Raw genomic sequence first — 12,496 nt, 5'->3', positions numbered from 1 at the left:
GCGGACCGCGAGCCTCGCGCGAGATTGAAGCGAGAACGGAGCACTCGATATATAACGCGTGTGTTTATATACAACGTTATATTATACACCTCCGCGTCTATGTATAGCTCTATCGTATCGCACAAACATTTACTACCTGTATATAAGTTTTGGTACGTGTCAGCAGCGGAACAACTTGTGCTTACATCTCAAGTGTCACGTTTAGCTTGTGCGACACATTCGTAAAGTTATTGCTCGTACCTACCTATTGAAACAACAAACTGTATTAATTTGGCCTCGCAATATCGTACAAAGTGTGTAATCATGCAACACACATCGCACGTATCGTCGTTGATCGTAATTACGAGCTATCCTCGAAATCAAGGATCGCAAGCTCGGCTGTCGGCAGTCGGCATCGTAAGCGCTGTGCATCGGCCTACTGGCGAAGCTATAAACAAAGTTTCAAAAGGTCTAAAAAGTTCAGCTGGTATATAACTCGCAAATAATGAACCGCGTCCCAATTCGATAATTGAATAGTTGCAGGCACGTGTCGGCGATCCCCACTCGTAGAAATCGATACGTCAACGATCAACTACTTTCCTTCCTGCGGTATTTGAAATAACTGTAAAAAAGCGTCGTAGGATGGTTTTCTGTTTATAACCTCGCAAGCGTCGCAAGCTACGTGCACCAAAAACACGTCCACAATGGCTTTCTTTCAATTGGTCGTCAAAGCTCACAGGCTCAAGTATCGCAGAGTCCGCTACCAGGAGGAAAAGCTCGCCTCCATACAGCTCTCCAGAGGCGTCAAGGTCAAATTGTCCCTCTGGCAGAGAGCCCGCCGAAAAAAGCTCGAGTAAGTGTCATTCGTGTGCTCTCGTCGTTTCCCTTTTGTAACGTTATAATTCCTTGGCAGACTGAAGCGCAAAGCTCGCGACTGCCTGAGCTCGCTGTCCTGCTGGCCGGAGGAGTCGCTGCTCGGTCGTCTCTACCGGGCCCTCAAGAGCCCGGGCACCCTCGAGAACTACATCTTGACGAGCCTGCTGGGCTTCCTGTTCGGCGTCCTGCTCACCTACCTGTTCTTCCTGTTCTTCGTGTTCCAGCTGCGCTTCGGTGTGATCGCCGCGACGATCGCCTGCTCCGTGCTCGGCCTCCTGCTCAGCCTCGGGCTGGCCTTCTCGGGCCGGGTGCGCTGCCTGGTCTTCCTCTTTCTGCCGCAGTTCTTCACGAAGCGCGGCCGCCAGGCCATGATGGCCTACGCCTTCATCCTGACGCTCACGGGCCCGGCCAAGAACACCCTCTACAACATCGGCGTGCTCTCGGAGTCGCTGGCCTGCGGTCAGCAGCTGCTCAAGGAGACGGTCCAGGCCGTCATCGATCTCATCAAGCAGCCCTTCCTCGCCCTCAGGGACTCGTTGAGCAAGACCGTCAAGTCCATCAAGGCCGTGGTGAGGCGCATCAAGCAGACCCTCGTCGCCCTCAAGCGGCTCGTCCTCAGCATACGTGAGTATCCTAGGCTTTATATCCAGATTTCATTCGGAGCATTACATTTTAATTACCCCACATGCATTTGCAGTACGCATCATCAAGTCGGTGTTCGAGTGGCTGGGCAGCATCGTGCGCATTTGCAACAAAAAGTTCGGCACCCCGTACGAGCGCTGCAATCGCATCTTCGAGAACGCCGAGGCCGACTGCCGGTCCAAGCTCGGCTCGGTGCTCGAGCACCTCTGCAATCTCACCTACCTGCCGAGGACCGTCTGCGTGGCCCTCAAGCCGCTCGATCTCGTCTGCAGCCTCGTCTCCTACGTCTCGGACTCGATCGTCGGAGTGGTTCATGCAAGTTCGTTTCCTCTTCTCGTTATTTTTTTTTCTCCTTGTAAATGCATTCGAGCTCATTGACTCGCGCGTTGAAACGTTGCATCAGAGCTGAAGACGTTCGCGCGTGAGATGAAGCTCATATTCTACGTGAAGATCAAGTTCTCGCACTCGTTCCACTTCGAGACGAACAAGAGCCAGAGCATCGGCCAGATAGCTTCGAACATCTCGGGCGAGATCAAGGACAAGACGCGCCACTTCTTCTCCCTCATCGACTGGGTCAGTCTGCTCACGAGTCTCTTCTTTCTCGTGCTGTGCCTCAGGTAATCTATAGCGGATAAGCTAATGCGGCCTTGCTGCCCCGTCCTCATCCTCCGATCGTTTCGTCCTTGCTTAGGGTAATTTATTATCGTTACAAGTGGCTGAGCAGCGATCGCTTCGACAATCGTTACATTTCAAGCCTGATGCGCGAGATAGACGCGAAGCGCGCTCGCCTCGACAAGGAGACCATCTTCCCGCTCAACAGGCGCGAGCGCGAGAAGTACACGTCGCTGGGCTCGCTCTTCCTGATCCAGTCGGAGCGCAGGCGCCTCGGCCGCACCGTCGTCTTCCTCGCGACCTCGAGCTGCAAGCTGGCCGTCTACATGCTCGTCGACTACTGCCTGTACTGGCTGCTGGACACGATCAGCCGCCACGGGCAGCGGATGCGCCGAGCCAAGCAGCCGAGCTTCGCCGGCCAGGTGCGCGTCCAGGGCCGGGGCTTCCTCGCCGAGGTCTATCGCAGCCTCGCGCGCTCCTTCACGCCGCGCATACGCGACTCCGAGATCGAGGGCGTGCCCTGCCTGCCGGTGCCCAAGCGGCCCGACTACGACGCCTACGCGCAGATCGGCGTGCTCGTGCTCTTCTGCTGGCTCGTCGCCCTCTTCGAGCCCTACGGCCTCAGACTGAGGCACACGGTGCTCAACTACTACTATCCGGAGCGAGCTCGCCAGCGGGCCGTCTGGCTCTACAATCGGATCCTGCGATCGCGCGGCTCCTTCCTCAAGTTCGCGCGTCGACAGTTGCGCCGTCGCTTCGGCATCGGTGACGGCGGAGCCGTGGAAAAGGTCAGCCTGCGGGAGCGTCTCTGGGCCGTCTTTCCGATCCTCGGCCGAATCTGGCCCGTCAAGGAGCGAGCCACCTGTCTGCTCTGCGGCGAGCCGGAGCGCGACAAGTCGGCGCCCCACGTGCGCTGCCCGACGCCCGGCTGCGTCGGCACCTACTGCGCCCACTGCTTTCGCGATCTCAGGCGCATGTGCACCGTGTGCATGTCGCCCCTGGACTACGGCGATCTGAGCGACTTCAGCGAGGAGAGGCAAGTCTCGCGTTCGGGCGCATCTACCCTCCAATGATAAATAACCGAGCCTTTTCTTTCTTTCATATTCCTTCGTCAACAGAGATTCTTCCGACGATCAGGTTGATTTGACGCATTTAAAAAAGCAACAGTTGGACAAACATAGTTATAGTTGGTTCACCAATAATCAACATCATCTATAAAATCCAAAATGATAAATGAAAAAAAATAAAGAATCATTTTTTATTTTACCGAAAAGGCTATCAAGACGATGAATCTGAAATATCGCCTTTTCCTCTAAGAACTAAATTCAAGGACGTCGAAGCTCAAACGATATGCGACGATGTTACCATGCAGGTACTATCAGCACTACAATAATTACTATGATGAGCAATTTCGATAGATGGATTGAAAATGTCGTTAAACAGATTTTCGACTTGTCCATGAGCGAGTCATCGGACAGCGACCAGCGCATATCCTGCTTCGGTATCGTCGCAAAGAGGGAGCAATTACGAGATACCGATTCCACCTCGATCGCCAACACGGAGTCTTGGCCAACCGAGGAGGTGAGCAACGACCAGGCCCCGATGAGCATCGAATCGCTCAACTCCGAGGAGGAAAATCGCCAAGAGGAAGACGCTGCCCAATTGGCTTCTGAGGAGGAGAAATACTCCGATGACGAATTACTCTTTGATCGCGATAGCGAGCGGAAAAAGTCACGTAAAACTGGATTCAAAAGTATCTTGCCCAACATCAGGAAAATATTTCCGTTCATTCGGGTAAGTCGATTAATCCGACTACTCGAAACGATAGCTAATTCTCGAATGATCGATTTTGTAGAAGAAAAAGAAGAAGAAAAACAAGGATATTAATTTGAAGTGCATGAACAAGTGTCGATGCTCGTCAACCATCGATCGGGATGGCGAGTCGCAGCAATTAAGACATCGCGGTGGATCCGATGGTTCAAAGAAAGTTTCAAAACGAAATTTATCATGCTCGTGTAGGGATTCGTCGAGCAGCAAACCAAAGTCTCGTCGTCGATCGAATCAACGGAGTACATACGAACAGAAGCTTGAGCCATTTCGAACGCAAGAAATACCCAAGTAGGAATGAGATCGGTAATTTGAAAAAATGAAAATTCGAGTCAATGATAATCTCTGAATTTTGCAGACATTTACGTAGGGTCTGCAGCGATACAAAATATTACGAGATAAACGAGAGTAGCTCTTCTTGGTACTCGCCCCGAGATGCGTTCGAGGGCAGATTTGACCCGAGCGAGCTGAGCGATAGCTCGGAGTGTTCGGCCGATAGCAATCCTTCCAGAGACAGGTGCAGCGCCTCCATCAACGAAAGCCACGATGTCAGTATTTTGAAAACTCGATACTTAGTAAACTGGCTTATTTAACTGGCTCGTTATCAATTTTTTTACCATTATAGAGTTCTTGTACATTCACTTCCGGCACGACTAATCAATCTGGGTGCGATGCTCAAAGTCAATCGACAAATCCTTCGTTATACGACGTTATCATGGAAACATCGGACGATACATCGGGTAAAAAATGGCGAATGATTTTTCCGAAATGTCCTCGAATCATATAAAATCTCCAATTTATCCTCGTTTTTATATAAAATTACAGTCTCGGAAAATGTCGTTGAGCCACGAAAAATCAGTCGTCCGAGCATCGAGGAATCGTCGTCGGAATCGGAATCCTCGACAAACTCCTCGGTCTCCAGCGAGACACCGAGAAAAACGTCGAAACCGAACATAATCAGGGACGAATCGAGCAACGCCGATGTCAACTCGATTCTCGACTGTCCAATTATCGTATCCAGCGGACAACTCGGTTCGATTATGATGGATCTTACGGATATCAGCGACCAAGTCAATACCGCGATGGATCGTCCAAGCACGAGCAACAATTTCTATTCCCAGCCGGAGCTTACAGGCAGTAGCAGCAGTAACGGCATGAGGATCCAGCTGAAGGATCGTATTCGCGAAGATAGCGATTGAAGCTACGCAACGGCCATCGTCGTAACGTTTGATAATGTAGTTATTCTGTTCGTCTATGTACATCATAGTTTATCGCATTCTAATGTCATTTACTTTCTGTGTCAATAAACCGTCGATAGTTGGTTTTTATTCATGAAAACACGTACCGCCACATATATTCTGAGTTGTACTTTGAAGCGCAAATCGAAAATCCGCGACGCATGCAGTTTTCGAGTCGCGCGCGTCCGCTTACGGCACGACGACCTCATAAATAAATATGTACAACAACGCAAAGCTACCGCGAACGAGTGTAGTATTTATCTATACGCTACTTCTCTCGATAAACAAAATGAAGAGTTTGAGCGTTTGTTGTTGGCAATTTCTCGAGCGCTCGAGCGCGGCTCGCGTCAACGACGACCAAACTACAACGTATGACCGAGAACATTTTTATTTTTCATTCAATGGGTCGATGATATGGAATAATGTAAATGTTTAATATCCGTGTCACGCATACACAGATGATATCGACTTTTAACCTACACTTTGGCATAGATCGTCGTCATTTGGACTTATAACCTATCGAAAAATTTGCAGTTGGTATTATTTCTATCAGTTTACGTGTTTTCCATATTAATTACTTTAATATCATTGAAAGGATAACGAAAATGGTCTATAAAACCATTGTTAGATACGAGAATGAAAAAATTCGAAGCAGATGTACCCATCGTTGCGTGAGAGGAAACGTAAATATTTACATTTGCTCACAAGCAGCCGATAAAGATGAAGATTGTAATACCGATATCGAGCCCGTGTCGAAATGTTTGTGTCCTAATAAAAAAAATAAAAAACAAAACTGTTCAGAAAATAGTGAGTTGACTCGTATCATAAATGTGTGGATACTAATATAAGTCATGGTGAATATTTTTGCTTTTATAGATAAAAAAATTTCAAGTTTTTCCACTCGAAAGGATGATCTAATTTGCTGTTGCCCCTCCAGGAAAATCAGAACTAAAAAAAAATCCAAGTTAATATGTACCTGCAACAGGTGAAACTATGAAATAGGAGAAACATAACAAAATAACATCAAACCTGTGATATTTTTCTGTACAGCAGACACAATAAGATCGACAATGCAGTCAGGTGCGATACAAAATTTCATTTCAAAAACATACCGAAAAAATCATGTCAAGTTTGTTTGCGCAATAAAAAGAAAAAAGAAGCGAATCACAGGATAGTATCGAGAAAAGATGATGCATTTATAGTTAATGCGGACGATTTGATCGATGACTTGTATAAAAAATCGTTAAACTTACCAAGACTAAATAAGTTACACCAGGTGAAAATAAAAGGATCGGTCCCGAAATTGACTGTAAATCGAATTTATCTTAAAAACAAGCAAAGGCGTGATTGGGATGTCAATTGTGTTTGTACTAGGAAAAACAAAAATCTTGGAAGAAATGAAAATACTGTGAAAAAAAATTTTCAAAATCAAAATGCAATAAATTGCAAAACTATGCCCGATAAATTATCGTCAAAGCCCGCAGGTAAAAACAAGTCCATAGAGCTAAAAAATATTTAATTACTTAATTATTTGATTTACTTCTGTGCAGGAGGTACGAGTACATTTAAAATCAGACGTAAGGGATTTTACGGTCTGGAGGAAGACTCTTTGATCGGCTCGTTTAGCAATTTCAAAGCCATTCGATACAAAGTCTGCTGCTGTCACATAGGCGAAGCTTCGTCGAAAGCCGTGGAATACCCGAGAAAACGTCGCTGGTGCTTCTGCCGTCGCATAAACAATCGTCAGCTAATAGAAGCTAGTCGATTTTTACACGATAAAAAGATCTCGAGCGACCGCCACCACCAACGCGTCAGAATCGTGGAAGAATCGTTATCGCCTCGGAAGCAGAATAATAAGACGAAGAAAGTCGCCGTTTGTCATTGCAACGCCGAGTCGCCGCTCAAGATGATAGATGCGCATCGCAAACGCGTCTGTGCATAGAGCTGTATCGAAGTAAGCGAGCGAGCCTGTGGATTTTGGACAATGTCAAGCCCGTAGGCCTGAGATGGATTAAAACTTATTGATACTAGAGAATACGAATTTGAATCAGCGAAATTATCTGTTACCCTGTTACAGTAATAGCGAGCCCACTGAAACTATAGTTTACATAAACTGACAACAAACAGCACGATTTCACATCCGATCTCTCTCATATGAGACCAATGACAGAGTACGTGTCGCGATCGACACAGTCACAAGCACGGTGTAAAACCATAATTAATAGCTTCGATCAATTTACAACTATATAACAGTGTATTTTCTCGAGTAACATCATTAGTACCATGGAAGCTTACTATGCATTCATCGCGACTTCTATGATGGTGTCTTTATACATGGTAATCATCGTGTGCATCTTGATGTCTTTCTTGCCGTCGAACGCAAGAACCGTTCGCACCCATCTGACGCTCGAGTTCATGTAAAGAGAAAAAGTTTATATAAATATTTTATACAGAAGCGCGAGTATCGAGACGCAAAATTCAGCTGATTTTAGGAGACGACGCGTGGTGAGTGGTACTTTTTATTTTCATCTTTTTTTCCTTCTCGTTGCTCTCAGAAATTCAATTTGATGATTGCGGTTACACGGAGAGATGCGCGGCCTTCGTTCGTAATAGAGACGAAATCGAAAACGTGCGAGAGCGATCCGATAAGTCTGGTCATATATAATACGAGCCCCGAGCTAGCGCACACGATTATCTCGATCGATGAAAAAAATAGATACGGAAAAATTTCGTTTGTTATACGTATGTATGCCAGGTGCAGAAAGATCGAGCGCGTGGGCGGGGGCGATCAGGAAAAACGTTGGAAAAAATAATACGCGTGCAGGGGGCAGATCGAGGTAATTTACATTTATAGGCGGGCACACAGAGGTGCTACTCGCTAAGAGAATCCGAGCTGACCACGCCGATATCCCGCGATCGAGAGCTTCGAGATATAACTCGAATGCCAGTGTAGGGAGTTTGAGTAGGGGAAAGGAGTCGTGTGTGCGTGTGCGAGTGGATCGCGTTGCCGGAGCGAATGAGCCGCGCGCCGTTTATGTGTGTGGCATAATCACAAAGCCGACGGAGATTCTGGCCGCTAGTTCAGTTGTGGTCCTCCACTTTGAAAGAGAGATTCGAGCGTGCAACATCTACCAGTATCGAGCTGCTTCATACCGATTTTCCGAGATCGGGACTGTTATCGAACGACGGCCAGCGAGTTTTGCGCGTGTTTTATTTTTACTGCCTCGAGAAAGAGCGAAAAACAAATTGATTCGCGAACTTGAGTCTGGCCCCAGCTCGCATCTATCATTTTGTCGTTTTAATTTTTGAGAAGAGAGGGCCTGATTCACAATGGACGCGAGGACGAGCTCGGGCGTGACGATTACGGCGGACAAGAGCCGCGTGCAGGTGCTCGTTGACAAGGCGGCCCAGCTGAGGGCCCTGGACCAGCCGATGAATCTGCAGCAGCTCATCGCCAGACTGCACGAGGCCTTCGCCACGAACGACGTCGACATCGACCACGTGCAGGACCTCATGTTCTCGTACAAAAGCAATCCCCAGGAGTGGAGGCAGTTCGCCAAGTTCGATCGCTACAGGTGGGCACAGCAGACGCACATAATTATATTCTATTACTTTTTTTTTCAATTTATCGAACGATCCATGTATCGTGAATCGAGCTGACGTATCGACAAGATAAGGACGATATTTCGGGTGTCGATGTACCACAAGGCCGGAACTATTGTATCGATCGCAAATCGAGTGTGGCGAGCGCGTGTGCGTATACACTTGGAAGGAGGAGAGCAGTACAAGCTTTCATCGGAGCGTATTATACGATGCAGCCGCAGCTACCTTTACGTGTACATAGCGGAATTGTCGCGCGATGGAAAGTTCGTTTAGAGATTTTCACCAGCTTAATTGGGCTCGGATTAAAGAGAGATTGTCGTGCCTCGTGTTTTATACGTATAATATACATGACTTACGTGTCCACTTTTTTTCACGTGCCCCGTCTCGCGCGTGAGAGAAGGAGAGAGAGAGAAAAGAAGCACATCTTTTTCATAGAATGATATTATCGACGTCCGGCCCGCTAAAGAAAGAGAGAGGTAAGACGAGGAGGAGGCCATCGGTCAAACAACTCTTCGGGCCTCTGCGGAGTAACGGTAGCGCTGTTTATTGCCTGTCAAATGCCTCGTTGGCGGATTTATATACGGCTTGACTCGACTCCTCGTGTACCAGCCATGTAATTATATGCACGAGGATCATGAGCGCATTCCAGTATTCGTGCAAAAAATCGCGCTCCCTGTCAGTTTGTTTCTTCGTTAACACTATAGCAGCAGCGGCAGCAGACACGGCTTGGTCGAGAATTCGATTTCTGATTCGAGTTCAGCGGGGTTATCGGTTAATTGCGTTGCGTTTCGAGCTGCTCTTGTGCCTTTCACGAGTTGTGTCTTTCAACCCAAAAACTATATGGGACCAAGTCCGTGACGAACAAACCTGTTGTTTCTGCTGCCGTTGTTGTTGTTGTTGTTGTTGTTGTTTACCGATTTCGATTTCACGCAGATGTGCTCGCGTCAGTGACCGATTCGTATACGCGACCGGATTGTTATGCTAAAAGCACAGATTCCACATAAAAATCGGAGATAATATTTTGTTCGGGCGATCTTGGGATGCTCGAATTGCTGATAAGAAAGTGACATGTTGTTGGACGCACGCGCGCCCGAGTATATTATTATACAGCCTCGCGCACGTACTGCATAGAAGGAAAAGCAGCTTGATTTATCGCACCTTTATCTATCTATCTCTCTCTTCACACATCGCAAGCACACACCTTCGAATCGAGCGGAAAAAAGCCTGCATACGAGTACTATGGACACTTGAAATTTAATCGGCTCGGCGGAATATCTCACGTGCCTAACAGGATGCATTTCTCGTACAAATAGATCGCGCGTATCGTTCGATCGCTATATACGAAAACAAAAATACGCGCGGAGACAATTGAATCCGAGGCGATGTACGATTTCGGCTCTCTCGTTTTTTCATACAAACAACGTGGCGCGCGAGTCTGGAAAATGCGCACTTTTACGCACATAGCTTCGATCGAGCGCTATTATACATCGACGCGATGTTTTCACTATGCACGCAAGAAGCGATAACCGAGAAAACGAAATCGCACTCGCGAGCGCTGATGTAATTCCGGATGAATGTTTCAAAAGTCTTCGATTAGGAGAATTGGCAATTTTTTCACGTGCAATTTCGGCTACGAACAGCAGTAACACGACGAGCGAATAATTTTGAATATCGATCGGTGGATTCCTGGATTTTGCTTTAAAAAAAGAAATAATTATATTTTTTGTGGTCAATCATTGACGAAGCGAACGAGCATTAAATGGCATTGCGAAAAATTCCATCATGGCTCGTCGATCTCTTATCGTTTTATGCAAATTTATTATTTTATCTTCGGTGGCGGTAGCAGCAGCAGCGGGTTAAAAAGGAGAATAAACGATTGATTATCGCGCGCGCACACAGTATAGAATGGAAGTGTTTCGAAATTAAAAGCGAGCGCTCTCGGTCGCGTAATGATGAATCGAGCTCGTGCGCAGCCTCTGCGCTTGAGGTCGTAGGTCTCTCTCTCTCTCTCTTTCTTTCGTTGTAACGCCAAGGCTGAAAGCGATAAACATAAACAGCGCGAGCGCAATGTTGAAAATTGAGATTGGGCAAAAGTTTTGACACATCGATTATATACATTTATAATGGCATATGACGATTGTTGACCGGCACACAGGTACACGAGGAATCTGGTCGACGAAGGCAACGGCAAGTTCAATCTCATGGTGCTGTGCTGGGGCGAGGGTCACGGCTCGGCCATTCACGATCACGCGGACGCTCACTGCGTCATGAAAATCCTCCAGGGTGAACTTTGCGAGGTAACTATGCATCTGTGTGTTTATATAAATGTCTGAATCACGATAGTTTGACATTGACATTGACACGGACCTCTGTTGACTCTTCCGCGCGCGCAGACCAAATACAAGTGGCCAAAGTCAAGCTCCACGGAAGAAGAGAACGACGACTCATGCCTGGGAGAGCTCGAGGAAATCGGCAGGTGTAATTATAAGACCAACGAAGTTACCTACATAAACGGTAAGGCCTCGCTCTTTTAATCTCAACGAGTATCTCGTGACTCAATAATGATTGATCGATCGATTCGAATTGGATCGCAGATTCGATCGGCCTGCATCGAGTGGAAAACGCGAGCACGGTCAATCCGGCGGTGTCGCTGCACCTCTACTCGCCACCCTTCGAGGCCTGCTCGATTTTCAATAAACAGACTGGAAAGAGGACCAAGTGCCCGGTGACGTTCTGGTCCAAGTTCGGCGAGCGCCGTTGCAAGGTAATGACCAATTCCCTCGTCCATCGATATTTTTCTTGCGTTTGAATCCAGTATCTAAATTTTTTTTGTGACTTTTTAGGAGATTCAAAACTCTAGGATGCCGGAGGACAATTGAGAGCGTTACCAGTTTTACACGCACATAATATATATATATAAATACTGACATATGCTTATGTATGTGTCTGTACAGTTTACATATATAATATTTACAAGTGTATCTGTTCATTTTTATATGTTTAAATGTATACATACGCATACTATCCGTGCTATGCATAGACACTTTTTGTATATAAACACAAAACTCGATGTATTTTACGCAACAACGAAAAAAATTGCTGCGCAGTGGTCAAATGACGGTTGCTTTTATTTTAGGCGGACACGGATTCCAAAAAACAAAAAAAAAGACACAAGCTCGCAAACTTTAGGACGTACCACATTATTGCGCGCGAATCTTTTAAGCTTTGAAACAAAACAAATTATTTTTATATTATATAATGAACGTGGCTATTTTTACTCATGATAATAAAAATTGTACAATCAATTTTCAAAGATGTTCAAAGTCTTGATGATTTATTACTCATAATTTTTTCTGTCTCCCTTTGTCTCTTTTTACATTTATACAATAATGCTTTACCATCGGGGTTTACAATTAAAAGGTTCGAAGTTACGATCCTCGCATTGAGAATAGTAAGAAAAACACACAATATGTAGCAATCGATTGGTTTACAATATTTGTTATTTTTCTTACTGATCGAGATGTTTAATGGATAACATAATTAACAATATATCGAAAGCCGGAACTAGTCTCGGGGTGACGAGAAAAGTATTCGATCGGCAAACAATTAAACACTGACTTTTTTTCTTATCAGTTCACCTGAGAATGGAATATTGACACTTGTACTTTTTTCACAGATATAAAATAATATAGACATTTTTATCGCTCGGGGCTCGATAC

At 46.2% G+C, this 12,496-nt stretch overlaps 3 protein-coding genes across 3 annotated transcripts; all 3 read left to right on the top strand.

Moving 5' to 3' along the window:
• The first annotated feature begins 683 nt into the window (after positions 1-683).
• Positions 684-5,135, top strand: LOC106648751 (DC-STAMP domain-containing protein 2-like). The gene is made up of 12 exons (XM_014365829.1): positions 684-832; positions 893-1,479; positions 1,553-1,816; positions 1,901-2,114; positions 2,189-3,145; positions 3,228-3,295; positions 3,384-3,481; positions 3,553-3,903; positions 3,965-4,227; positions 4,295-4,484; positions 4,562-4,676; positions 4,762-5,135. The coding sequence occupies exons 1-12, from the start codon at positions 684-686 to the stop codon at positions 5,133-5,135; spliced, it is 3,630 nt and encodes a 1,209-aa protein (XP_014221315.1).
• A 1,174-nt stretch (positions 5,136-6,309) lies between these two features.
• On the top strand, positions 6,310-7,240 carry LOC111693320. Its single transcript, XM_023457713.1, has 2 exons — positions 6,310-6,658; positions 6,725-7,240. Exons 1-2 carry the CDS (start codon positions 6,628-6,630, stop codon positions 7,114-7,116), a joined length of 423 nt encoding a protein of 140 aa, XP_023313481.1. The 5' UTR covers positions 6,310-6,627; the 3' UTR covers positions 7,117-7,240.
• Positions 7,241-7,362: 122 nt separating this feature from the next.
• LOC106648916 (cysteine dioxygenase type 1) lies at positions 7,363-12,085 on the top strand. The gene is made up of 6 exons (XM_014366080.2): positions 7,363-7,679; positions 8,488-8,749; positions 10,933-11,074; positions 11,171-11,291; positions 11,372-11,541; positions 11,621-12,085. Exons 2-6 carry the CDS (start codon positions 8,505-8,507, stop codon positions 11,654-11,656), a joined length of 714 nt encoding a protein of 237 aa, XP_014221566.1. The 5' UTR covers positions 7,363-7,679; positions 8,488-8,504; the 3' UTR covers positions 11,657-12,085.
• Positions 12,086-12,496: the final 411 nt, after the last annotated feature.

This window comes from Trichogramma pretiosum, unplaced genomic scaffold (genome assembly GCF_000599845.2).
Source record: "Trichogramma pretiosum strain Unisexual culture from Peru unplaced genomic scaffold, Tpre_2.0 scaffold22, whole genome shotgun sequence".
NCBI classification, from domain to species: Eukaryota; Metazoa; Arthropoda; class Insecta; order Hymenoptera; family Trichogrammatidae; genus Trichogramma; species Trichogramma pretiosum.
The sequence above is the reverse complement of the archived record's forward strand: the minus strand, read 5'-3'. Positions and strand labels throughout refer to the sequence as shown.

Bases quoted from the DNA above. Each gene is read 5' to 3' on its own strand.
- LOC111693320 (XM_023457713.1), top strand. From the start codon at position 6,628: ATGCCCGATAAATTATCGTCAAAGCCCGCAG. The intron at 6,659-6,724 runs GTAAAAACAAGT...ACTTCTGTGCAG, and splicing joins ATTATCGTCAAAGCCCGCAG to GAGGTACGAGTACATTTAAA.
- LOC106648916 (XM_014366080.2), top strand. From the start codon at position 8,505: ATGGACGCGAGGACGAGCTCGGGCGTGACGATTACGGCGGACAAGAGC. The intron at 11,075-11,170 runs GTAACTATGCAT...CCGCGCGCGCAG, and splicing joins TCCAGGGTGAACTTTGCGAG to ACCAAATACAAGTGGCCAAA. The intron at 11,542-11,620 runs GTAATGACCAAT...GTGACTTTTTAG, and splicing joins TCGGCGAGCGCCGTTGCAAG to GAGATTCAAAACTCTAGGAT.
- LOC106648751 (XM_014365829.1), top strand. From the start codon at position 684: ATGGCTTTCTTTCAATTGGTCGTCAAAGCTCACAGGCTCAAGTATCGC. The intron at 2,115-2,188 runs GTAATCTATAGC...GTCCTTGCTTAG, and splicing joins TTTCTCGTGCTGTGCCTCAG to GGTAATTTATTATCGTTACA. The intron at 4,228-4,294 runs GTAGGAATGAGA...TGAATTTTGCAG, and splicing joins CGAACGCAAGAAATACCCAA to ACATTTACGTAGGGTCTGCA.